At 39.7% G+C, this 27,287-nt stretch overlaps 1 protein-coding gene across 8 annotated transcripts in view; it reads right to left on the reverse strand.

Annotated features, from left to right (window-relative positions):
* NLGN4X (neuroligin 4 X-linked) overlaps positions 1–27,287 on the reverse strand; it is a 278,121-nt gene that overhangs the window by 109,021 nt on the left and 141,813 nt on the right. For 5 of the 8 annotated variants that reach the window (XM_074323442.2, XM_074323443.2, XM_074323446.2 and 2 more), the window contains exons 5-6: positions 7,474–7,533; positions 3,983–4,135 (exon numbers count right to left, since the gene is read on the reverse strand). In XM_074323442.2, coding sequence (XP_074179543.1) covers positions 3,983–4,135; positions 7,474–7,533 — 213 coding nt within the window. The remainder of the gene's footprint in view (positions 1–3,982; positions 4,136–7,473; positions 7,534–27,287) is intronic. The other 3 variants (XM_074323448.2, XM_074323449.2, XM_074323450.2) reach the window with 1 other exon arrangement.

The following is a 27,287-nucleotide window of genomic DNA, read 5'->3' on the forward strand; positions in this document are numbered from 1 at the left end:
ACAGTTTAAGAGGATGAAATGAAGCAAGAGCTACAGCAGCCCATTGCTAGCCACACTGCTGGCTCATGATTAGTTGGTGCAAAAGCATATAGATAGCACTGCTTTAAAGAGAAAATAATTTAAAACATGCATGAGGCATCCATTAGTAGGATACCCAAAAAGGTAGCATCACAGGAGCTAAACTAAAAAGGATGGTGGAATGGAGGTGGACCCAACCAAATGTTGATACAAAAGGCCTGCAAATTAGAGACAGAGGACAGGTGTGGACCACAAGTAAGTAACTTTGGGCTTCTTCCATCAGGAAGCATCAGTGAGGATATCTCTCTTTTATACCAAAGATCTTTGGACAGTCATCCAAAAAAAAAGCAGATTTGATAGAACTCAAGTTCTGGATTTGTACACCTTCATAATGACTAAAGTGCACAGCAGAACAAACAAGAAATACGCTTCTAAAAGAACCTCTTTGAAAATAAATGGACCACAGTTAAATCATTAGGACCTCACGTGGTAGAAATAAGCTCTTTATAGCTATGATGATACAGCCCAGGTTTATGGAACAATTTCAGTTTATTAACAACAGATGAACAATCTCACAGTTTCCTGGACTAGGCAATAAATTATATGGTCAATGGCTAGCAAGACTGCGTGACACTTCTGATGAAAACAACAACAAAAACACTTTCTGAACCCAAGGTCCGTAAGTTTAGTATTGATGTTCATTGCAGCTTTGTTTACGGTGGCCAAGACATGGAAACAACCAAAATGTCCTTCGATAGATGAATGGATAAAGAAGTTGTGGTATATATACACAATGGAATACTATTCGGCGGTAAGAAAAGATGATATAGGAACATTTGTGACAACATGGATGGATCTTGAGATTATAATGATAAGTGAAATAAGTCAGAAAAAGTCGAGAACCATATGATTTCACTGATATGTGAGATATAAAACTGAAAGCAACAAAGGAGCAACACAAACAAAGAAATAAAAACTCATAGACATAGACAATAGTTTAGTGGTTACCAGAGGGTAAGGGGTGTGGGGGGTGGGAGATGAGGGTAAAGGGGTCAAATATATGGTGATGGAAGGAGAACTGACTCTGGGTGGTGAACACACTGTGATTTATAGATGATGTAACACAGAATTGTACACCTGAAATCTATGTAACTTTACTAACCATTGTCACCCCAATAAACTTTAATTAAAAAAACCACTCAGATTTCAAAAAACAAGTGTGAAGATCCTGTCATTTACTTCACATGACAAGTTTCTTACAATTAGTTTTTAGTTACGGTAATTCAGTTTAGATGATGGTATCTGGTGGATATTAGCCATTCCTTGTGTGACCAGTTGTAATTATTTCTCTGGACCAACAGTGATATTAATATGATGTCCGTGATGTTAAGAACAATGGAAATTAGAAGGTAACTGGGTATACTGGTTGCCAGTTGTGGGCAATGAAATTTTCCAGCCATAAAACCATTGGACCTTAATGCTGTATGTACAATAACCTTGCAAGGGAGAGAAAGCTACCATCTTCTATAGAGACTCAGAAGAATTAGCTGACTTTTGGACTTTTTCAATGTCACATAGAAGGAAGATGCCGGTTCATTTCTGTCTCATTTTAAAACCTACGCTCTTTTCACACCACCATCCTGCCTCCATTTTTACTGTAATTCATCTTTTAACCCTCTTCTGGGTAGGACAACAGCACCTGCTACTCTGTTAAAAAATAATAATAATCTCTAACTATAACTTTCCATTCCTTTGACAGAAAAAGAGCATGTATATATGTATGACTTTTTGAAGGCAAAATCTCAAACAACATTTCAACGTTTTGCTAAACACATATCTGTTCCCATCAACAGCACTCACTGGAATGACCACCACCATGTATGTTTTGCCATTATACTGAATTATCATTTGCATGTCTGGATGCCAGCGGTTTAAGAATATTTTGGAGACCGACAATAATGAATTCGCAAAAGCAAAAAGCAACTGCTGGCTAACAGCTTTCAAGAGGACAATAGCAAATGCAAGACCCATGGTGAAGAAAACTAAGTCCCATTTTAAGGTGGTGCTGGCACATTTCACTCCATCAGATAAAGAGGGTCTGTCCTGTTCTCAGAGGCACCACAGGAGCTCTTGGTGGAATGTAAATAGACTAGCATAGAGATGTTAAATTGCTTATTTTATTTTACTTCTCTGCGTGTCTGTCACAGCTCTCGGTCTCACCATGATTTTTTTTAAAACCTCTCAATAACAAAAGGTAAACTTAACGTCCTTCAGTGAGAAAAGATCTAAAAGCAAGCTTTTCTTTCCCCTCTATTCTTAAACATAACAAAGGGGTGTAGAGCTCCCAAAGTACTTTTCAAGATCTGCACTTAATTCCCCCACGGCCAAACTGATAAGAGATCAACGTGAAGAGTGCTTGATATGGTTCGGTTTGGTGCAGGAGGGAGAAAATCAATTTCCTTTGAAGTCTAACCTTTTAGGTAGCACCCCCACGTCATGCACGCAGGAGAACACTGTGTGATTCCACCAAAGCAGGGAGTTTTCAATGCCCATTTGCTTCATTCAGAAAACAGCGCCTGAGCTCCCTTCACTCCTCTGAAGCCCCGCACACTGCCCTCTTTGAAAGCGCTCAGTGCAGGCCCTGCCATGTTCTTTCCACCCTCCCCACCTCCGTGTTAGAATGGGCCTTTTGTGAAAGATCATGAAACACCACTTCCTGTTTCCAACCCTTGTGGCCAAAGCAAGTAGCCAGAAGCCTCCGAGAAAATACTGCCTATGGGCAATTAGCGAAAATGATTCCACAAAGATCTGGCTCATAGAACGTATTAAAAAAGAAAGAAATAAAATGAAATAAAATCCTGCAATGAAAAGGCTCTTGGCTGCAAGGCTTTGAGTTATCTCTGAAACCCAACAAGGACCTGCAAGTATGTTATTAATGGTCCAACAGGCACACCTTTGCAAACCTGTGTGTGTGGGTGGGGGGGGCAATCTGCATTTCTAGGTTAGAAATGCACTTTACAACTCAGCCTTCTTCTGGGGTCTTTTCTAGGTGAATGTTTTCAAACGTGAGTGGGAAAAAGAAGCCTCCAATCAAATTAAAATATCAAGCAGAAAATAAGCTATTCTTGGTGATAGTTACCTATTTGGAGAAAACAGTTTTTCAGCCATAGCTCTTGTCCATTAATCCATTTTACTTGAATTTTAATATTTTACCGGAACCAAACTGACATACAGATCTCACGCTCAGAACCACATTGTTAAAACATTCAACTTTCGGCACCATCCTCAACTATTTTTGCCTTGAAAACAAACGGTTGTTACGTAGGTTTAGGAAGAGTTCATTCACGAATTGTCTGACAGCAGGCAAAGCCACAAAAGAAGGTACATCGCAAAACATGACCCCTCCCCCCCAAAAAAATACACAGTTTTCCAACACCCAGTTGGGGAGACATGAATTAAACACCCAAATAACAGAGATCAACCTTTGAATTCCCACACATTTACCCAACGTCCTTTCACTGAAGTCACCAAACGTTACAAAATTCCTAAAACCATGATGTTCCATGGCACGCAGATGACAAGACCAGGTCACCACACGGCAGTTCTTCGAGGCCCAACAAACAGAAACCATCTGCTACGCACTTAGCTAAAACATTTCCCAACACACAAAAACCTGAACAACACACCTACACAACCACACAAGAGAGCTCGTAGCTACAGCAGTCACGAGCGCTTGCCACATTACCACCCATGACCAAATGTGTTATGCTACTCATCACATCACAGAGGGGGCCACAGGAAAGCATCAAAAGGAACAAACAGGTCCCACACGGGAAGTGCGCGTTTTCAACAGAATTTCCTAGGCACTGGAGTAACACAATTCCAACCCATCGGGCCCCACAGCACAACGCACAGAAGCTCCTCAGGGCTCTGGCCCCGGCGTTCCAGGAATGGAACCACTCACCTAAAATCCCCAGCCGGTAGTTGATGGTGATGACGATGACATTTCCGTAGCTGGCCAGAATGCTGCCGTCAATCATATTACCAGTCCCTTCCATGTAAGACCCGCCGTGGATATATACCATAACTGGCTTCTTCGTGTTCTGATCATGGATGTCTGCAAAAGAAGGGACGGAAGGAAACACAGTCAACACCCGCACCGATGAACAGACATTCAGTCAAAGGCCAAAGACTTGGGTGACTTTTCCTAGCTTTGACTTGGATCTTTCTGGTCTATTTTTTAATTGCATGTGCCTCGCTAAGGCTGCCTAAGGAAAATGGTCCATGCTGTTGTATTTCCTACTCACAGAAATGATACTTTGAGAAGCACACCGGCAAGTGAAGTAATATGTACGCATATGGACGTTTCTGTTTGTATCTAAAACTCTAAAAAACAGGATTTCGATAAAACACTTATCTCCTAAGTAGCGCTCAAATACTAAAGGGTGACTTAAACTGAAGAAGCTCATGACATCCATTATAAAATATATTTATATCATCTAAGTGCAAAATCAAATTCAAAATTATAATTTCTTCTCATTGTTACCGTCATCTTCGGTCAAAGGTGAGCTGAACAATGAGAGCATAAGATAGTTGTGAAACTATATAAACTCTCAATACAGGATAATGATTTTAAAATACCCACAAAAACAAATGGTTAAAAAGGATCAATAAAACAGAAATTAAAACGAAAATAAAACAAAACCAAAAAAAGATGTCCAATGAAGTGTTTCTGCTCTCGGTGATGGACTGAAATATTCCAACATATTTAAGTGACAAAAAGCAAAGAGATGCAATAATAATGGCACAAGATTCCAACCTCAGGTTAAACATTATTGATATGCTATAGATTTTCCCAGGGACTATGAACTCTCATTCTGCTCTGCAACCAACCAGTGAGTACCCTTAGTCATTGTTATTTTATTGAACAATGATGTGAAAACAATGTTTTGCAGTGATCTGTGACGACAGAAATTTGGGGACCATTTGTCCATTTGCACAGCCTGCTTTCTGAAAAACGATGATTGAAGAGCCTGTTCAGTGTTTATCGTCCCTTAGAATTACATTTAGCGTTTAAGAAGTCTGACCTCCACTATAATTATTTCTGTGGGTGTGTGTAAATAATTTAAATGTCTGTATGTTATCAAAAGAAAACCAAATGTACCTAAATATATTTATTTTCACTTTTTTTTTTTTTTTTGGACAGTGTTTTTCTTATCTGAAATCACCAAGACACTTTTGAAATATCGGAAAAGAATTTAAAGGCAACAAACCTGCACCATTTTGATGGTGACTAGGAATAACATTAATTATGAGGACAGCCTCAAAATGAGTTCATCAGTTACCAGTACACAGCATCGAGAAAGTTCGAGAAACTCACTGCTCACAGTTAAGTACAGAAAGAGTGTCAAGCTCATTCTCTCATATAAAATTCCAATAGAAAGTGAAAATCTTTTTAATCATGTATTCATGACAGACTACATGGGACGTTTAAATAAACCGGTCTCTATAAGGGGTGGTCTTGGGCATGGTCCATTCCTCCCTCCGGCCTCTGATTGGCTGTTTTGATCTTATTTATTTTACTCGCTGTTGGCGAGTGCACTGTGGAAAAGGAAAAAGTCGAGATTTTGAAGGGCTGCTTTCAGGGGGTTCCTCAGAGAAAATGTTAGCTTAACATCTCTTTCCTTCCAAGACACACACAACTAGAAATAGTAACCAAATGCTGTATCAACTGAAAGTTAAAAAAAAAAAAAAAAAGAAAAGAAAAAAAAAAAGTCACTGGTCACAGGTTATCAGTATTCAATGAAAACTGGGGGCACTGTAATGGTGATAAAATTGCACTGCAGAGCATGGTGAAAACATGATTACTAGGAAATGCACTAAAAAGAGAGAGCAGAATGAGATGCAAATTATAGCCACAGAGGTGCAAGACAACCAGGAGAGGATTTCTTAAATACATTTTTGAATACTGATAAAACTGCAGGCATTCTGGGGTTCTGACCAAATGACAGGCACGCAGGATGTGACATTCTGACACCATTGGAGAACTTCCATAGAGTTATAAGAGGTAAAGACAGCCCGTGAATGCCGGTAAATTAATAAAATAATAACAACAACATTAATAACATAAAGAGGAGACCAGACATGAAAGCAATGTTGGCATAACTTTTCATGGAGAGCAGTCGATTTATAAGCCATCAAAGAGGTCAACAAAACAAACAATTGGTAAACAGGCATTTTCAGGGAAATTTTGGCACCTGGCAAGGATAACTCACCACTCACTTGTCTCCCTCGCTCTTTTTCAAGTTTTATTAAACTTACGGGGAGACGTTCGTTAATAAGATTATATAGGTTACCAGTGGCCAGTTGTATAATACATCAGCTGTATATTGCATTGTGTGTTCAAATTGCCTTGCAGCCAGAGAACCAAAGGTTCCTCAAGGGTTTTCCTTCTTTTAAGGTAAATAAGTGGATGTCCATGCATTTTGCTACTCAGATTGGGAAGACATGCTTTTACGTATCCCATAAAGCCTTCACAGCAACTAATGTTAGACTCTTTTTTTCTTGTACACCATTTATTCTGCTGAAGAAATAGGATATAATATGCTAGTAGTCACTTAGATGTCACGTGTCTTCCATCTTTAAAAATAAAATCAATTTATTTCTGGTCGATAATCTGTCAACAATGTGGGATCCTTCAAGAAGAAACACTCCATAGCAACCAAACATTGTTGGGGAAAAAATTGTTTTCAAAACAGGTGTGGTGTGAAAAGAAGGATGCATGAACTGACTTTTTGACCTTCCTTCAATTCTCTGCTATCCCTATTTGTTTTTCCTTTAAATGCTGCTAAAACGCAGTCCTGAAAGAAATGGCAACATCTCGTTAATACACTTTTTCACATATTTCACTGTGAGCCAGACAAGATTCTGGGAAACCTACTTTGGAATCAGTATGCTTAAAAACAAACAAAAACTGACATGCCATCCCCCCAAAAAATTTCTACTGAGGTGTCTTGCCGAGTTTGCAGTTCATAGAAGGAATTAAGAAGACCAAAGCTCCAAAACACAGTATTAACTTCAAAAGAACATTTGGAAGGAAGAAAAGAAACTATACATGCATGTTTTAAAATTCAATTTTCTCTTCTTGTGACCAAGCCAAAAAAAAAGAAAAAAAGAAAAAGGTGCATTTCATCGCAAATCACATTTCGGTACTCACTTCACATTCAGAAGCAATGTTTACATGACTTGTCATAAGTGACTGGCAGTCATCTATATGGTCATTGGAATTAAAAATGACAGTGGTTTCCCAACAAGAAGAAAATGAAGAAGCACACCGATGTGTACTTGTTTCAGGAAAGGGGAGGAAAAACAAGTTGAAATGAAAAAAAAAAAGAGAGACAGAGATAGATATAAAATCATGCATCAGGGTCGAGCTTTGAAAAAAACAAAAAATACCTTCATCTTCACCACGGTCATTACTGGTTATATCATCTGCGTTTTTCTTTGTGTTGGCTCCTGGGGTCATATTGAGAAGGAAAATAAAGGGAAAAAAGAGAATTCAAAAACAACAGGTTTGCAAAAAAATCAGAAGAGAGAGAGATACCACCCAGTAAAAGAAAAAAAATGTCACACAAAAAGTTGAAATCTGTTACATTTGGATTTCGAAAAAATGAAAGAGGGTGATGCAAAATGCATATAAACATAAAAGATGTCAAGAAGAACAAAGTCAAAATGTTATTTGCAAAAAAATATTGGATATCCTGTGAAAATGTAGTTTTGGGGTTAAAATGATACTATCGCAAAGTAAAAAGCTAATGTGAGTTTTTTCAAAAAAAGGAAAAGAAAATTAAATTATTAAAAAAGAGATTCCCAACATTCTTACAAGAAATGCATATGAAATATTCAATGCTTCTCTGATTTCAACATGTTATAATCTAGATAAATTTTTGAAACATCACTGATATGCTTCGGTTAGGAAATTCCGCAATGTACAAAGAAACACATGTAAATGATACACGTGAAAGACCTTTAATCAACATGCTTTATAATCGACATTAGTTTAATGCGTAAGTATTTAAAAAGACACCATTTCAAGTAAGGTTCAGAAATGTCACTCGTCAATTTAAATGACGAAGGCTGACCTCTCACAAGTGGCTACAGATAATACTACTCATTGTCATCTACTATAAAAATAATAAGACTTTCAATAATTATTTCTCAAGTCAACATAAAAACACTATGAACAATGGTCTCTGTTTGAAACACTTATTAAATATTACTTGAAGGTTATTGCCATTTGAATTTGTGAAAAAATAAATAAAATGAAGTCACCTACCTTGGTTGCCTCAAACATCAGCGGCATAGGAATTTCCATGTAGACAAAATGCCCTTCCTACAGTTTCCGTATACAGGGCGCCATTTTGGTTTTTATGTTTTCCAGATACAAGAAGCCGAAACATTTAATAGCATTGGAATTGTTTAGTTCATTGGCTCAACTGTTCTCTCTATACACAGACACAGCCCAGGTATGCATATCTCAGTTCTTATCACTTGAACCGTCTCCATCAACCAAAGCAGTCTTTGCCTTCCTAGCGGGTGCTAGGCTACGTGGGTTAAGACAGATGGGAAAGCAGTAACTGCCACCCACAATGCTCCTGTCTGAAAAATCATTCCTCGGTTCTACCTACTGAACTCAAAAGACCTCCAACATGTTTCGAAAGCAAAATTTGAAGTTGCTCTGGTCGTAAGTCAAATAAGGATGGAGTGTTGTCCATTTTAGGTGACTTAACAACTTTTAATAAGCAGACCTATGTGGATGGGTGGGTAGGAAACCCGATTCACTGCACTTGTTGATTTTTGAAGTTTCAATATTCCCACTGTAGACAGTTTGAACCTATGAATACTAGGTCATTGAACACAGAGCTGGGAAGAGGTGACTGGGACCCCTTGAGACCAGAGTACCAGTTTCAACGAATCACCTATCGGGAAAGTTGAGTCATGTACGAAATAGTCCTTCATTCATTCTAACACATTCATTTCCAATCCCTTAGAAAGTATACTGGATGTGTTAATCTGTTATACTTAGCTTGATATCAAGATCTATTCACGTCCAAGAATTCTTACGGCACTTAAATATCTTGAAAAAAATTAATCTCCATCAAATTAGCTCGATGGCCTTTCGGGTTGTTTTTGTCAAAGTTTGTCAGTATAAAACCAATTTCAAAGCCGTCCTGTGGACTAAATTTATGCCTAAATGATGTTAAGACATCTGAAAGAGGTGCCTTGCTTCAAGAAATAGTCTACATGAGTGGTACAACTAAACCGTTTGTCTTAGAAAACAAGCCCTCCTCATTTCTGGGGGGGGGGGGGGAAGAAAAATCAATTCATCCACGAAGATTTTCTTTTTTGGTTTCTATAGAAACAGGTGACCTCTTTCATTAAAAACAGCGAGATACTAGAAAAATTAAAGTAGTCAAAAGACATAGCAAGGGTGAGGGGAGAGAATGTATTTCCCGATTAAGCAGATTCCGTCCAAGAAAAGGGTTCCTTTAAAGTTTGACCCCCCCCCCCCTTATTACAGGCTTCTGGAAGACACCCAGTCCACAGTGAGAAAGGGCTTCTCTCCTATCTCAGCCTTCTTCTAAATTTCCTTCTCATAAGTTTATTTTCTCGTCCACGCTGCAGCTAGAAGTATAGAAGCATCACCACTGGCCTGGCTCACGCTAGACAAAGGTCGTCTGCAAGGTCTGGGGTGAATTCAATGCCAGTACTCCTTCCCCAAGCCCAGCAATCTGCGTCTTTAGGCTCACCTCAGTGCACAAAATCTGAGTCATTGGAAAGAGTTCTGGGGACCAGATGACAGGCGGTGCTCATGGCAACTTCCCCGGCAAATGGAGGGAAATGTTCTAAAGATTTGCAATGCTTTTTCAACGTGCAAGACGTTGTCACATAACTGATGAAGTAGCAATCCAGGCTAATCTACAGTCTCTCCAATTCTGTACCACGTTCCTTTGTTAACCCCAGTGTGGCTTTTAAGAGCTTTACTACGACTTAATTTTATACACCACAAACTCAGCTCATCGTGGAGTAAAAGACACGAATTCACTCATCTACTTCCTGTGTTTTCACAGATCTTCCATTTCTAAGCAGGTCATACGAGGTCTGACAAGTTTGCGAACTTGTTGTGACAATGTTGCCCACCTCTTTTGATATCAGAGGGATTATTTATTATGAATTGGTACCAACTGGACAAACAGTTAACCAAGTTTACTATTTGGAAGTGCTGAAAAGGCCACGTGAGAAAGTTAAATGACCTGAACTTTTCGCCAACAATTCATGGCTCTTGCATCACGACAATGCACCAGCTCACAGGGCACTGTCTGTGAGGGAGTTTTTAGCCAGTAAACAAATAACTGTATTGGAACACCCTCCCTACTCACCTGATCTGGCCCCCAGTGACTTCTTTCTTTATCCGAAGATAAAGGAAATATTGGGGGAAAAAAGACATTTTGATGACATTCAGGACATCAAGGGTAATATGATGACAGCTCTCGTGGCCATTTCAGAAAACGAATTCCAACATTGCTTTGAAGGGTGGACTAGGCACTGGCGTCAGTGCATAGCTTCCCAAGGGGAGTACTTCGAAGGTGACCGTGATATTCAGCGATATTCAGCAATGAGGTGTGTAGCACTTTTTCTAGGATGAGTTCCCGAACTTAATTGTCAGACCTCGTACAATGAAACAAATTCACACAATATGTAGTTTTTGTGTGTGTCTGGCTTCCTTCACTTAGTGTATGTTTAAGTCCATCCACGCGTAGCATACATCGGTAATTCATCCCTTTGTAATGAATGAATATCATCCTACTGTACGAATACACATTTTGTTGATTTACTCATCTGTTGAAGGCCATTTGCATTGTTTACTGTTGGTATCTACTACGAATAAGGCTGCTATAAACATTTATCTACAATTATTTTGTATAGCCATATATTTTCCTTTCTCTTGGATTGAAATCTAGGCGTGAAAATGCTATTTTACATGGTCAATTTATGCTTTGTATTGTAAGAAACTGCCAGGATGTTTTGCAAATCAGCTGCACCATTGTACATTCCTACCAGCAGTGTACGCAAGTTCCATCTAAGCTCTCCGTCTCCTCGCCAACACATCTTATTGTCATTTTCATGATAACCACCCTAATGGGTGCGAAATGGTATGTCAGCATGGTTTTAATTGACATTTAGCTAACGACTAATGATGTAGAACACCTCATGTACTATCTTCTTTGTCTAGTCAAATATTTTGCCCATTTTTAAAACTGGGTTCTTTCTTATTATTTAATGGTAAGAGTGCCTTGTATTTCTTAGATACAAGTCTTTTAACAGATATATCATTTGCAAGTCTTTTCTCCCAGTCTCTGGCTTGTCTTTTATTTTCTCAATGGTGTCTTCTGAAGTCCAAACTGTTTTTAATATTGTTGAGGTCTAATGTACCCGTTGTTTTCCTTTAAAGCTTGTGCTTTGGGGTCACATCTAAGAAACCCTCCTCAAACTCAAGACCCTGAAGATTTTTCTCTTATTTTTTTTTCCCTGAATCTTGAAGAGCAGAGTATTTATATTTATATCTTTCAGTTATTTTGAGTTAATTTTCATGTGTGTAAGGTAAGGGTTGACATTCATCTTTTTGCATATGTATAGCCAACTGACTCAGCATTATTTATTGAAAACACTATCCTTCCTCATTGAATTGTTTCAACACTCTTGTTGAAAGCCAATTGAGTATAAATGTGAGGGTTTAATTCTGGACTCTTTAGTTATATTGCATTGACTGATATATCAATATCTCTCTATATATATCTATCTCTATATCTAGCTATATATAGCTATCTATCTCTATATCTATCTAGATAGATATCTATATATAGATATATATATAGAGATATAGGTTTTATATATATATATATATATATATATATATATATATATATATATATATATATACACACACACACACACACACACACATTTTAAGAAAGGAAAAAACTGTATTAAAATTATAATACTCAGTATATAACGATAACAAAAAATGAATACAAGTCAGATGTATTCATTTTTTGGCACCCCCGGTATTTCTACCACATGAGTGCCCTACTGTCTTAATTACTATAACTTTATAGTAGCTTTCAAAATAGGGAAGGTGAAGTTCTCCAACTTTCTTCTGCTTTTTCAAGAGAGTTTGGCAAGTTTTCAAATGAGCCTGTCAAGTGAAGCAAAACTACCTGACGAGACTTTCATAGAAATTATTTGCCAAATCACAATTTTAAATTAATTTTATACAGCAGAGCCTGACCCAGAAACATAATTAGATATCACCTTTAATGTTCTATGTATATTTAACTTTTCACCCGTTTGTTCTTTTCCAATAAGCCACCTACAATATTTGTTCTTGCAAATGTAACTAATTAAACAGCCTGAAAACCAACCGAGTTCTCTTGAGTATCTAATTTAGCTGCAACCATGAACCCTGTGTAAACACAGGTATTAGAGGACACAGGGAAAAAGATTCTGCTGGAATTCATTCCAGCGTAAACCCGTCTTGTGGCTGCCAAAAAAGCCATTTCAAAATTCAGACGGGCCATTCCTCTTCTTCTCCAGCCTCCTTAGATCTGCACCTTCCTCAAAACGCCAGAATAATATTCCTTTCCATCTAATAATTAGCACCTCCATCAAATCTCACTGGGGACGTGGTTTTAAATATTAAAGGGAATAATTAAATAACTTCAAACAAAAGTATAGACGTTCCATTATTAAACTATAAATATGATTTTATAAATAAAATATTTCCATGCCCGTAGTCCTGAAAGATGTCCTTTTTTTTTTTTTTATACCTGTTCTTCCAATCTTACCTTCTCATGCTTTGTCTATATCATTTTCGAAAGTCAAACTACTTAAAGCAGTACTTTGAATCATAAATGTCATAGACACACTTTGTAGAGACCTCGGGACAGATGGACCACAGGAAAGAACAAAACCAAAATCACTGGAAAATCTCTACGTGCTAATATCAACATTTGGATACAGGAAAGTAATTTTATATCTGCTCTTTCAATATACATTAAGTTTTATTTTAATGTTTTGTCTCTTAAGGGCATGAATTCCAAGTTCAACTTAGACTTGTTACCTTACATACAAGGAGAAGGGTGTGTCCACGCTGAGTACATTTTCTTCAATACAGAGGGTGTTGTGTAATGGGTTATGGGGGAAATAAAGGCTTCCATTACCATCACACACAGATATGTGCCAGGTTGGACAACTCAGTTCGCGAACTCACCCTAGAAAAAGTGCTACACACCTCACTGCTGAATATCACTACGGTCACCTTAGAAGGACTCCCCTTGGGAAGCTGTGCACTGATGCCAGTGCCTAGTCCACCCTTCAAAGCAATGTTGGAACTCTTTTTCTGGAATGGCCATCAGAGCTGTCGTCGTATTACCCTTGGTGTCCTGAATGTCATCAAAATGTCTTCCTTTCAATATTTCCTTTATCATCAGGTAAAGAAAGAAGTCACTGGGGGCCAGGTCAGGTGAGTAGGGAGGGTGTTCCAATACAGTGATTTGTTTACTGGCTAAAAACTCCCTCACAGACAGTGCCGTGTGAGCTGGTGCATTGTCGTGATGCAAGAGCCATGAATTGTTGGCAAAAAGTTCAGGTCATCTAACCTTTTCACGCATACTTTTCAGCACTTCCAAATAGTAAACTTGGTTGCTTGTCTGTCCAGTTGGTACAAATTCACAATGAATAATCCCTCCGATATCACAAATGGTGAGCAGCATCATTGCCACAAGTTCATGGACCTAATTGTCTGACCCCATATGTGTGTGAGTGCTAGTTTGTCACTTGGCCACAGTGAACATTTTTCTTAATCTTCTAATCCAATGCTGGGAGGAGACCAGCGAGCACTCATGACTTCCCTGCTTTACTTCAGCAATGAGCCAAATTGGATCCCGTCCCCCCCGACCCCCATCAAATTGCCCATGCCTCATTAGTTTATTCCCTTGTAAACGCATTCCTTCTACAAAGATGTATCGACACTTTATGCCGGCCCAGGCCAGGCGAGATGACCTGAGGATGAGAAGCCCACGCTGAACGAGGTGAGTCATAACCTGAGATAAACTTGCATTGGATGATTCAGATGGAGCTGAAAAATATACTCATTTATTCACAGTCGTCTCCTGGATCTGTGATGCCTCAACTATCACCCCTACACCTTCATGACTGGCTATAACCGGGATAAATAGGCTTGCACGTGTGCATTTTAACTTATGCTCTAACGTTCAGTTGAACTTTATTAACACAGTGAATCTGAACGACAGATAACATGGGACATTTGCCATGGGTTTCATCCAATGCATGTGACTACAGAAAACTTTGATGCCTTCATTTGAAGGCCTCAGCATAGCTGACCTACTGCTTCTTCCTCTTTTCTTTTTTCCTTCCTGAAATCAGAACATCTGAGCAAGATCATGTTTCACTCTTAATGGAAATGTGTATATGGCTGGGAAGCCTTTCTAAGGAGCCTTCAACAAAGACACTTCCCCAGAGCCAGTATTTGGGAGGAGACATCTGACATCACAAGGCATGGGAGGCAGGAAGGGAGGATTTGCCGTGGACGGTGAAGGGCGTTCTTTGTAATGTGGAAGGAGGGTTTGGGGTGACCAGAAAGCCTGAGTATCTCTAAATTGATTTATCTAACGACGACAGCAGAAATACACTGAGCAAAAATTTTGGAAACGTATCCCCGAGTTTGATGACCTCTGCTCCAGGACATATAAGGGGACATAGAATTGCAGACTTATATGGGGATAGTCTTGAGGTCAGATATCCAGAATTCACCCCACATTTAACATGTGACTTATATATGCTAAATATTTTGCTAGATATTACAAATATGACAGCAAAATGTCCTGGACATATAAGTCACATGATAAATATCTGTGGGATGAATCATGGGTGTTTGATGTCATGACCACACACCTACTACATGGCAGAGATACTTATACCATGAAGAATAAAAAATACTGGTGGAAAAAACATAGACTCTTCTACACAGTGTGTGTAATTCTCTCAAGTATGAAAATCAAACGTTGCATTCTCTTATTTGATTGTTAGATATTCGCTTGTAATTTTTCACCATTTAATTTATCTTGGTTTGTTAGCTCACGAAAATTGAAGGCATATATTTGTGGTTACAGTAAAAGCAAAGTCTAGTTCCCCCTAATTTTCTCCTAGTTCAAAAATGCATCATTGTAACAATGGAAATAATACGGGTTTTGTATATATTTTTCTTTTTCTCTGACGGGCTTTGGAATATTGACTGATAGAAAACATGAATAATAATTTTTGTTTCTTATGTTGCTAGAATTAGGAAGAACTAATTTCACACTGTCTTTGGTAGGAATCAAAAAAATGTAAAATTTTATAGATCTCTGATATATGACTGTGCTTATTAAAATCTCAACCCATTGCATAGCCTTACATAAGCAATATTTTTGTTGTGAATTTGGTTACTGAAACATTCCTCTTCTCCGGAATAAAAGACAAATTCTATTAGATGTACATGAGTCGCTCCCATTTTATTAGAACTTTTAGCTGATACAATCTATTACCTCTGTGAACAATCTCCATGTCTTAGAGATTAAATCACAATCTATTTAAAAACTGGAACTAATTTAATACTGAATTATGCTAGAAGTTTTTTTTTATGCATCTTTATATAGAAAAGTCATGTTGAAAATGAAATTGGTTTAATATTGTATTAACACAGAGACACACACACACACACACACACACAGACACACACACACAGCCTCTGCAGGTATACTGGGGGTGCCAAAAAAATGTATACACACGACTTGTATTCATCTTCTGTTATTGTTTTTTTCCTTTCTTAAAATGTGTATACATTTTATGGCCCCCTCTGTATGTATATTCTCCTTGCCAAGAGAGTCTGCAAGATTTTAAGTTCTGTTGCATATTGTCAACTGATGACAAGCTTTCTCTGCAGTCAGAACATAGACGGTGATGAATGGAATGAATCTCCATGCCATTTTGGGATGAGGGAATGATGGAAAGCTGGAACCCATGGCTTAGTCTCCCTTTGTTCTCTGTGTAAACGAATCATCTGTCCAAGTCTCAATGTGGCCTCTCTACCTGTACTCGGCAGATCAATCAAGTCACCTCTGCCTTGCCTTGTCTGTCGGCCGGATGTGGGGCCCTAGTCCGCAATCCTTCCAAAAATCAAAATTAGTCTCGATGTGCACAAAAACCATCGCACTCTTCCACTCCTGGGTCTGTCCTGGCAGAAGACACAAATCAAATGACCGCAATTAAGGGCCCTAAAAGTATATACATATTTTTAAGAATCCCAAAGTCACTCAAGTCTTTGGAATGTAGGACAATTCTTACTCCAGTGAGGACATCTGTGGTTTTATCCACTTTTGAACTTGGCTGACTGGCCACACTAGAGCTGTTCCTTGTTGTGTTCACTAGAAACAAAAGGATATAATGATATAAACAGCAGACATGTCCACAAGAACACAATCTTAAAGGAAATGTCTCGCACACACCTTTCAGAGTGATTATGTTTGCTTTCATTCAACACATTCTGAAGAAAGGATTTTATTATTGGTTCAAAACATCCGATATCTTTCTGATAATATCAGTTTGGCCAACGAAATGTGAATGGAAGAGACACATGTCACTCCCAAGTTGAAACATTGTAAGCCATCACACTTCTGCCACATCTTTTCCCTCGACCACCAGACCACCATGTCCCAGGTAGGAACTATCCCTTCAAGCCTTTGGTCTTCAAAAGAAGAGTCTGTACAGAATAACCCGTCTGCCCAAAACTGACACAAACTTCATGAAAGAGAAACCAACTTTTCTTGCTGCAACCTGCTAAAATTTTGGAGTCTTTTCTTACAGCAGCATACCTGAGCTTTAGTTCACTGTTACACTTATTTGCTCCTGTCACAGAGGCACACACACACACAAGCAGACACATGCACACATCCTCAGACACGTGCATACTCAGACTGGGGCACAGCACCTGAACATCGCAAGATACACCTCGATCAAGAAGATCATTTTAGATCAGAAATATGTCCGGTTCCCCAGTGTGCTTGATATTTGTAAATCAGAGTCAATGCTATCGTTTTCCCTTAAAGCAATGCCTCATTTTCCTACTAGCACCACACTTCAGTTTGCCTTCTACAGAAAATTAACACTTCCGTACATGACACTGATCATGAAATGACTGCAGGGGAATAAAGAACTGGTAACATCAACAGGGTATTAAATACCTAAATGTTTATGGTGAGTAAACAAGATACCGTCATGATTATACCCTATTATAATGAAGACTCGGAAAAATTAGATTATTTCCTTTAAGCCAAACATCAGGAAGTTTCTGAAGGAAGCAGGAGCTTCAAAGATGAAATAGTGCGATTTGTGGCAACATGGACGGGATCCTGAGATTATTATGCAAAGCGAAATAAGCCAGACAGAAAAAGTCGAAAACCATAGGATTTCACCGATACGTGGGATATAAAACTGAAAGCAACAAAGGAAAAAGACCAACAAACAAAGACACAAAAACTCATAGATACAGACAATACTCTAGAGGGTAAGGGACGGTAAGGATGGTAGATGAGGGCAAAGGGGTCAAATACATGGTGATGGAAGGAGAACTGACTCTGGCTGGTGAACACACAATGTGACTTATAGACAATGTATTACAGAATTGTACACCTGAAACCTATGTAACTGTACTAACCATTGTCACCCCAATAAACTTTAATTAAAAAAAAGAAAGAAGGAATGACGTAACCAGCAACTCATTTAAAAACACCGGCTCTGATCATTGTTGGGCGTGGGATTGTGTGTCACGGTTCCCCAAATATTTCCTGCATTTTTCTGCCTCCCCGATTTTGCTCACGCATCCATCACTTGCTAGGTTCTGAAACGAGGATTGGTCTCAACCCCAGCTCCTCAAATGCACTCTCCACCTTTAAAACTTTTGCACACCCCATCCAAATGCCAGCACTCTATTTTCTGCTCCACAGGAGGAAACCATCTTTTTATGAACGCATACCCGCAGTACTTTGTGGGTGTCCTAGATGACACTCTGACTTGCATGTCAATTACGTGGGCATGTCAGTCATAGCCGGACAGTTGCCCAGGGCAGCAGGTCTATACAGATTGCTTACCATGGACACCTCTTAGCAGACAAAGACCTAGATCGGGCAGCTGCCAACAGAAATGCTTGCTGTGTTAGCAGCAATCCCATCAGAGTGAATCCTTTCCTACAGGAGTCAATATTCTAACCACAAAGGCAGGATTTTTTAAACATCAAAATCCCGTTTGGATTTTAAATTCGAGAAAAACTTTCAAAGCCTTTCCATGGCTATTGCACATGGAAATGCTGAGAGGCTGTCTGGGAATTAGAGAGGGAGATATGGCATCTGCATAGTTTTGTGTCTTTTTTTTTTAATAAACTCAGATTTTAAGGGCGGTTTTAGATTTAGAAGAAAGTGGTAAACATACCACAGAGAGTTGCCATATGCCTCACACCCAGTTTCCTCTATTATTAAAATCTAACATTAGTCGGTCCATTTGTTATAATTCATGAGCTGAAATGGAAATATTGCAATTAACTCAAGTCCATACTTTGTTCAGGTTTCCATAGTTCTTACCTAGTAGCCTTGTTTTCTCTGTCCCAAGACACCAGCTCCATTTTAGACCTCATGCCTCCTTAGGCTCTTTTTGGCTATGACAGCTTGTGACACTTCCCTTGTTTCTCCTGACCTTGACAGTTTTGAAGGATACCCCACAGTTGGGGTTTCTCTGTGGTTGTTCTTTTTTTTTTTTTTTTTTTAATGAGTAGACTGGGGTTATGAATTTGGGGAAGAAGACCACAGATGGAAAGTGCCCTCATCCCATTACGTCAAGGGTATATGCCATCAACAGGGACTTGTCACGTTGGCTCGGAGTGCTGCAGTTGTATCCATTGTCAAGTTACTCCATTGTTCCTCTTTCTCTCCTCCTTGGAATATTACGTTCTTTAGAAGGAAGGCAGCATGCAAAGCCAAACCTAAGAGTGGAGATTCATGCTCCACAGCTTTCAGGGAAAGGATCTAATTAAGTTACGTATGGCAGATTTGTCTCATCTTCCTATTGTAGGGAGATGATGTCACCCCTCCCCCCCAGGGATCCCCGGAACCTATAAACATGATACAAATATGATACATGACAATGGGAATTGAATTTGCAGATGCAATTAAGAATGGTAATCCAGCGGACCTTAGAATGAAGAAATTATCCTAGATTGTCCAGGCAGCCTCACTAAAATCATGACAGTCCTTTAGAGTGAAAGAAGGTGGCAGAAGACAATCAACATCAGACAGAGACTGAAAATGCGACCCGCTGGGTGACTTTGCAGATTGACAAGGGGCCAGGTAAGGTCGTCCTGTGTTGTTTCATTTCTGTTGTAACAAATGTGGCAATTTGTTACAACAGAAATAAGAAATCCATGTGTTCTGTTTATTTATTTATTCTGTCATTTAAGCCAATGTGGAATGGTGGGTGTCATTTTATACTCTGAATTATAACTCCCTATTTTGTTCTGCAAATCGTTCTGGCTTTGGCTGGTGAGAACTCTTTTAGTTGGTTTCTGGGCTCCTGCTATCATATATCGCCATCAACTGTGGTTTGGCTTTGGTTTTGCTTGTTTTTTGGTTAGCGCTCCCTTACTTTCTGGCACTATAAGAAGCTCCAGAGCCATCGTATATATTTCCTGCCCCATTGCTAGAAGCAGATACTTCTCCAAGGAGCTCAGAACCTTCTATCTAACATGTGCATTTTGTAGGTGAAGATGCTTAAGGAGCTGAAATGAGGGTCACTTGCCTAAATGAAACCAAGATGACGTGGTGTCCCAGCTGATATTTGCATAATAGGCTTTATGGTACATAGCTGTGCAACATAATACATGACAAACGATGGGGTGGAAATTACCCCTTCACTCTCATCCTGTTGTGCTTTCGATGACTACACGGGTTCTTTCCTTGTGAACTAAATTGCAATTAGTAACTAAATTGCAATGTTTGCTGAATCCATTCAGGGCTCTGCTACAAAACGTTGTAATCATCTGAAAAATTGCCAGCAACTACTTGCCCCCTACTGTATTCGGATCAGACAAGTGTAGCAAAGAAAAGGTAAAAGTTAACTCCGTCCAAGATTTCAAGCTACCCCAGTTTTAACATTCAGACGTTGAACTGAGACACCATGGCCACACAATGTGATCTTTTTAGCAAATAGGGAAAACTGTTTCATGCAAGGCCATATAGGTTAGTCTCTGGCAAGCTGATTTTGTTTCGCTCGCTCCCCAAAATAAATGATAAAATACCGAGCTGAGTACCAGTAAGCTACAGACTATCTCCTAGGACCTTCGGTCTAGTAAAGGAAACAAAAATTATACTTAAGTAACTAAGTCGAGGAAGGACAACCTGACCTTCCGGAAAAGGCATGAACTTGGTGTTGGCAACTGTGTTTCAAAGAAGGGATGGCATTTTGCAAGAGGAGAGACAGTAAGTGCAGCCCCCTAATTGATGAGGGGTGGGTCTCTTGGCCCTCAGAATGTCATTTATCAAGTTGAGCTCATTCTTTACGCAAGACTGTGGCACTCAGCTTGAAGAAAACACTTGTGTTTGGGATATAGCCCTCGGTGTTACGTGATAATGAGATTTTTAAGATATTGCAAGCCATTGCACCAAGGACTCAAAACACCTTGGGTAATGCTGAAATAAAACACGATCCAGCTTTATTAAACACACCCCGATAATCCCCCATTTACTTCAAGTTTAATATTCTTATATATTTACATTCCCATTGTCTTGCTTCAGAAAATAATACCATGTGGTGACTGCAGGATGGGATTTTCTTTAATGCCAGCGTTTAATCTCATATACTTAACGACTCTAAACCAATCAATTCCTTCTATTGTAAATCCACAAAAGCATTTGCTTCAGGCCAGGATGCAAGTTTAATGTCTCCGTAGGTGTTTACAGACTTATGCTAAATGAGTTCCATTTTTAAAAGCACGCTATTTTGAGATCCACAGACAAAGTCAAGGCTAGCTTAATGATTTCATGTCTTAGGTAATTATAGGCAATTTCAGGTATTCATGAAAATCCAGGTTATGGATTTTGGGTTTTATTGTTATTATTACTTTCCATTGAATGAATAGGGAATGACTGAATGCAGCTTAAAATATTTAACAGCTTTAAGAAGAGTTCATAAGAAAGTGGTAAATGTGTTAAAATATGTTCAAATGCCAGTGTTTCACCATGAAACCACGCTCCCTCCCAGGGCCACAACTGCTTGCTGGTGTCCCTCTTATGCTGCTGGCAGGACTGTCACCAGTTTACATTTTCCAGCCACTGTGGAAAACAGTATGCAGGTACCTCAAAAAATTAAGAATAGAATTACCATATGAGTCAGAAATCCCTCCTCTCCTGTGTATCTACCCCAAAAATCTGAAAACATTTATCCATAAAGATATATGTGCTCCGATGTTCACTGCAGCTAAAGAAGACGTAAGATATATATATATATATATATATATATATATATATATATATATATACATACATACACACACACACACATATATGCACAATGGAATACTACTCTGCCATAAGAAAAGACGAAATTGTACCATTTGCAACAACATAGATGGATCTTGAGATTATTATGCTAAGTGAAGTAAGTCAGACAGACAAAGTTGAGAACCATATGACTTCACTGATATGTGGGATATAAAACTGAAAGCAACAAAGGAACAAGACAAACAAAGAAATAAAAACTCAGACACAGACAACAGTTTCATGGTTACCAGAGGGTAAGGGGGGAGGGGGTGGCAGAAGAAGAAAAAGGGGGTCAAATATATGGTGATGGAAGGTGAACTGACTCTGGGTGATGAACACACAATGCGATATATAGATGATGTAATACAGAATCGTACACCTGAAACCTACATAATTTTGCTAACCAACGTCACCCCTATAAATTTAATAGAAAAAAAAAAGATTTGGATAAAACCACTTCTGTGCAGGGTCGTCTTTTAAACAACGACGTCCCGACATGGTGACTAGGGAGCACTGTCTAATGTAAACCCCCCAACTAAAGTACTCATGAAAACAAAGAAAACGACACAAACTCCTGAACAACAGAAATCCCAAGGCAGTATCTGGTGGGGTTCAATGAACCCTACAGTGAGGGTGAAGACAGTCCTGTCTACTCATGCGTCTGCCTACGCACGGCCTTACCACGTTGGGAATTATTTTATAAATCTGATAGAAAACAAATTAGGGAATAATAGGGACTCCTGCAGCCACCTGTCACAGAAAATAAGTGTCAGACTGTACAAACCAAAAGAGCCTAGGCAGTGTGTCATTACCTAAGGGGCTTGTCTGGTTATTACTTCAGAAGACCTCCCGACTCACACCTATGTATACATTCAAATTAAACAAAATTTGAGCCAATCACAACCAACCGGTAAGAGGGAGGGAAAGTAATATAAAATAGTATTGAATGTCGACTGAAGTTGAAAGTTCATTAATAAAAAAGCGCATGTTTATGGGAATGTATATAATGTTGGAGTTGATATTTTGGGCCCACATACATTTATTAATAAAGACAGATAGCATTTATTGGTACAGATGATGGCATTATACAAACATACACACGTCTATCTATCTATCATCTATCTATAATTAGAGGTAGATGATTATATAATCAGCTTTTACAATGACATTCTCTGAATGCGGCCACATACATTCAGAATATGTACATACACACACATATATGTACACACACATATATGCACACGTTTATCATTTATTAAAATTATATAGTTATGTATATACAAACATATAAATGTAATTGTAAAATAAATGATAGACTGTGTGCAGAATGTATAGATATGTAGAATGTATACATTTTCTATTATTTAACTAATATAGAATCACTCAGGAAATATATATATGCATATGTATACACACACACATATACCTATACATTTTTGATACAGAATATTATCACTCAGGAAATATATTTATGTATTCCATATATTTATAGTTATACTATTTATATATGTATTTTATATATTTATATAAGGGTATTCTATATAAATATATTTTTGTATTGTATTTAGATTCATTTTATAAATATGTATAAATACACGCCTATATAACTATATAATGCATAAGTACATTAAAATACATAAATATATACATAAAAATACATAAAACACACACACACACACACACACACACACACACACACACACACACACAACAACTCAGAAAAGGAACCTCAAGGAAGAAAGTGAAAAGAAGAAATGACGCTGGGCCCCGCCGTAGTTCCCTTAGTACGTACGGGACAGAAAGAAAATGAACCACCTAGTAAAGCACGTAGCAGGGGTGATGCAGAAGGAAGACAGGTAAAGACACCTGCGCAGAACCAGACTAAAGACTGAAGACATTGTTTCTGAGCTTAACGGGCTCTCCTTTCAGGAAGAACAGACGAAACGAGCTGGACTCCAAGCCATATCCAGGTAACTAGCTTTACAATTAGGGAACCCAACACAAGCAAACAAAAGGCCAGGCATCCAGGTAGAAAGCACAGTGTCCCTGTCACAGCAGACATCCTTGGGGGCCTCCATATAGATTGGATGTCAGCCCAGCCCAAGACGAGGTGAGCCCTATGGGAGTTCATGCTGACCCTCCGAGCCCGCACTTGCCACCCACACTCCTGGCTGTATCTGACGGCAGGGACTTGTGTGCGTAGCATCCTGGGTGACATATTTTCTGCAAGACGCCATGGGAGCTGGCCAGCCAGAAGATGCTCAAAGAGGCATGCGGAGAAAAGACAGCGATGAGGGAGGGGGACCAGAGCCCGGAAGGGCTCGGAGCATTCTTAGTGGTCGACCAGCATCTCGGCTTCTGGGTCCTGTGAAGTATCGTCTATATAACCTGCTGTGTGTTGCCACTGGCTTCCATGTTCTTCATACAATCTGTGCTCTGTTTGCTGGATGACTAGTGATAAGTTCCCCCAAAAGGTCTTTAGGACAACGACAAACACAAAAAAGTCTCTCTCACCTTAGAATTCTAAATGGAGATGATAATGGAACATGATCAACCCGTGTTTGGGCTGAAAACCTTTGCCAATCTCTCCTCTGAGAAGGTATTTTCACAGGTGCGGGCTAAGAAACCAATATACTTGGAAAACTCGTATCAAGAAACACTCCAATAACCTAACAAACCGAGGAGAATTAAACGCATTAAACTCAAGAAGACTGAAATGAGAATTAAAGTTAAGAACAGGAAAGTTACGGCATGAGAGAACTGAAAATTATACCCAGAATAATCCTGATTTTAAATTTCTTATTAAAATGAGAATGTGAAATGAACATCATTTGCAAAGAAATAATATTTTTTGCTAATAATGTAATAAGAAACTATGCATAAAAATCATAGATGATTTAAACAAGAAAAAACTGAAAATTTTAGGTGGTAATAGGGGAAAGTGAAGGAAAGATACAATGGAAAATCACGCATTATCTTATCATGTTACTCAATTAGAGAAATTAATACCAAATATTTGTTTTAAATGTTAAAAACAGCTACTGGTAGAACTCAGGGTGCATTGCTGTCATTACACTGTACGTCTCATGCTACGATAAGGACAGTTTTGTTCTCTGGTTCATTCCCACTGTACTGTTGCTTTCTTCAGAGATGCTTTCTTGGTCTGTCTGGGCTGATATAACAAAAGACCACAGCCTTGAAGGGGAGGCAGTAAACAACAGACATTTATTCCTCACTGTTCCAGAAAATTTGGAAGTTCAAGTTCAACACACGGGCAGATTCAGTGTCTGGTGAGAAGGAGCTTCCTGGTCCATAGACGCCGTTTTCTGGCTGTGTCCTCACATGGTAGAAGTGGGGAGGGGGCTCTCTGGGGTCTCTTTTTATAAGGACACTATTCCCAATCCACCCTCATGACCTCACCACTTCCCAAAGGCCCCACCTCCTAACACCACCCACCTGGGGGCTAGGATTTCAGCAGGAGATTTGAGGGCACACACTTAGACCATAGCTAGAAAATACTGATGTGCATGAATCCAGTACACACAATAGATTGTTCCTCTTTTAACAAGTCGTGTAAAATCTCCACCTTGGAAACAGCGAAGAGCAAGGACCTATGGTTTTGGAAGGGCAAGGTAAAAAATATCCCTTTCTCCCCCATCAAGCCACAGAAGGCTTTTCACAGGAAAGCAGGTTGGGGTTCCTACCATCATGTATTCTGTAAAACTACGGGTGGGAAGAGCAATTACAGGGAGGGGACCCACGGTCCCTTGGAATATGCAACAATTAATTCAGTAACAACACCAAAGTTTAAAATTCTTACTGAGAAATTGTTATGCATGGACATATTACCATGTGTATATATGACATTAGATGATAGATAGATAGATAGATAGATAGATAGATAGATAGATAGATAGATAGATAGATACATAGATACATAGATACATAGATGATAGATGAATGGAAGGAAGGAGGGAAGACAGACAGCTAACAGGTGATAGATGAAAGTAGAAGATAGATAGATAGATAGATAGATAGATAGATAGATAGATAGATAGATAGATAGATGGGAGGAAAAGAGAAAGAAAATAGACAGATATCTCCTGGTGACCCTCTCTCTTCTGGTGGTTAGGAACATTACCCCTGAAGAAGGAGCTATGATGGGAATTAGGAGTTAAGGAGACAAAAAGAGAAGTGAAACAACATTTCGAAAAGGAGGATAGTTTGATGCAAGGTAAGAGCAGGAGGCTGGGCAGCATCCGACCCTGGGCAAAGCTGGGTACACAGCAGCGAGCTGAACAGTGTTCCAACATTTCATGTCCACCCAGCACTCAGAGTGTGACCTAACTTGGAGACTGGGTCTTTGCAGATGTAATCAGTGACGACGTGGAGATGGCATCCTGCTGGGTTGACCACGGGCTCTAACTCCAATGACGGTGTCCTCAGAGGAGGAGAACACAGAGGAGGGTTCATGGAGCAGCTGATGTGAAGACGGAGGCAGAGATTGGAGGGATGTGTCTACAAGCCACGGAATGCCAAGCATGGCTGGCAGCCACGGAAAGCTGGGAGCGAGGCATGGAGCGGATTCTCCTTCAGAAGCTCCAGAAGGAACCATGCCTGCCAACTTTGATATTGGACTTTTGGCTTCCTGAGTGGCGACAGAAGACCTTTCCGTTGCTTTAAGCCACCACGTCTGTAGTAATTTGAAATGGAAGTCCCAGGAAACTAATATATTGGGTATCTAACAATAGTGTGGTGAACATACCCTAAGGTGACTGCTGATGAGTCATGGCTGCCGACAGTCCCAGCTTCCTGGATGGATGTGAGCTGGACCTGCAAAGAAGACCGACGAGCCGTCCCCCAATTATGCTCCATTGCATGGGAAATGACAGGGGATGCCACTCGCTTGATTAGGGTGTGTTGTAGGAGGTTGTTGCTCGGCCAACTAGAGCAAGAGAATCTCCTGCTGACCTTGGAGGACGAAGCTGGTCTGTGGCCAAGAAGCTGCTGGCAGCCACTGGGAGCTGAGAGCAGCCCTCACTGACCATCGGCATGGAAGGGGGCCCTCCACCCTACAGCCACAAGGAACGCAATTCTGCCAACACCCGAGTGAACCTGGAAGCCCATGAGCCCCAGAAAGGGAGGCAGCCCAGTTGATACCTGGACTGCATTTCTCTGGGACCCCGAGCAGAGAAGCCAGCTACGTACGACGTGCCCAGTTCCTGACCCACAGAAACTGTGGGATAATACATGAGTGTTGTGTTATGAAGTCACTAAATTTGTGGGAACTTGTTACGCAGGCACAGAACACTAACACACATGGGCAGCTGTGGCCAACATTTACAGGGCATGTATCCTCACTCATCTATTCACTCTGTCTCCCACTGCCCATCTCAAGAGATGTCAGGATTTGTTCAGCCCACTGCACTAACTCCCTCCAATTCCAGGTGTCTGTTAGAGACCCAAGGACGGCAGGACCTGACGATGTGCCAGCGGGGACCAGCAAGCCATCTGGAGTCCGGGAGTGGGCATGGGCACTGGGCCTGCCTCTCAGCTGTCTTCCTGCAG

This window comes from Rhinolophus sinicus, chromosome 18, assembly GCF_057876585.1.
Source record: "Rhinolophus sinicus isolate RSI-liver-muscle chromosome 18, RSI-T2T, whole genome shotgun sequence".
Classification (NCBI taxonomy): Eukaryota; Metazoa; Chordata; class Mammalia; order Chiroptera; family Rhinolophidae; genus Rhinolophus; species Rhinolophus sinicus.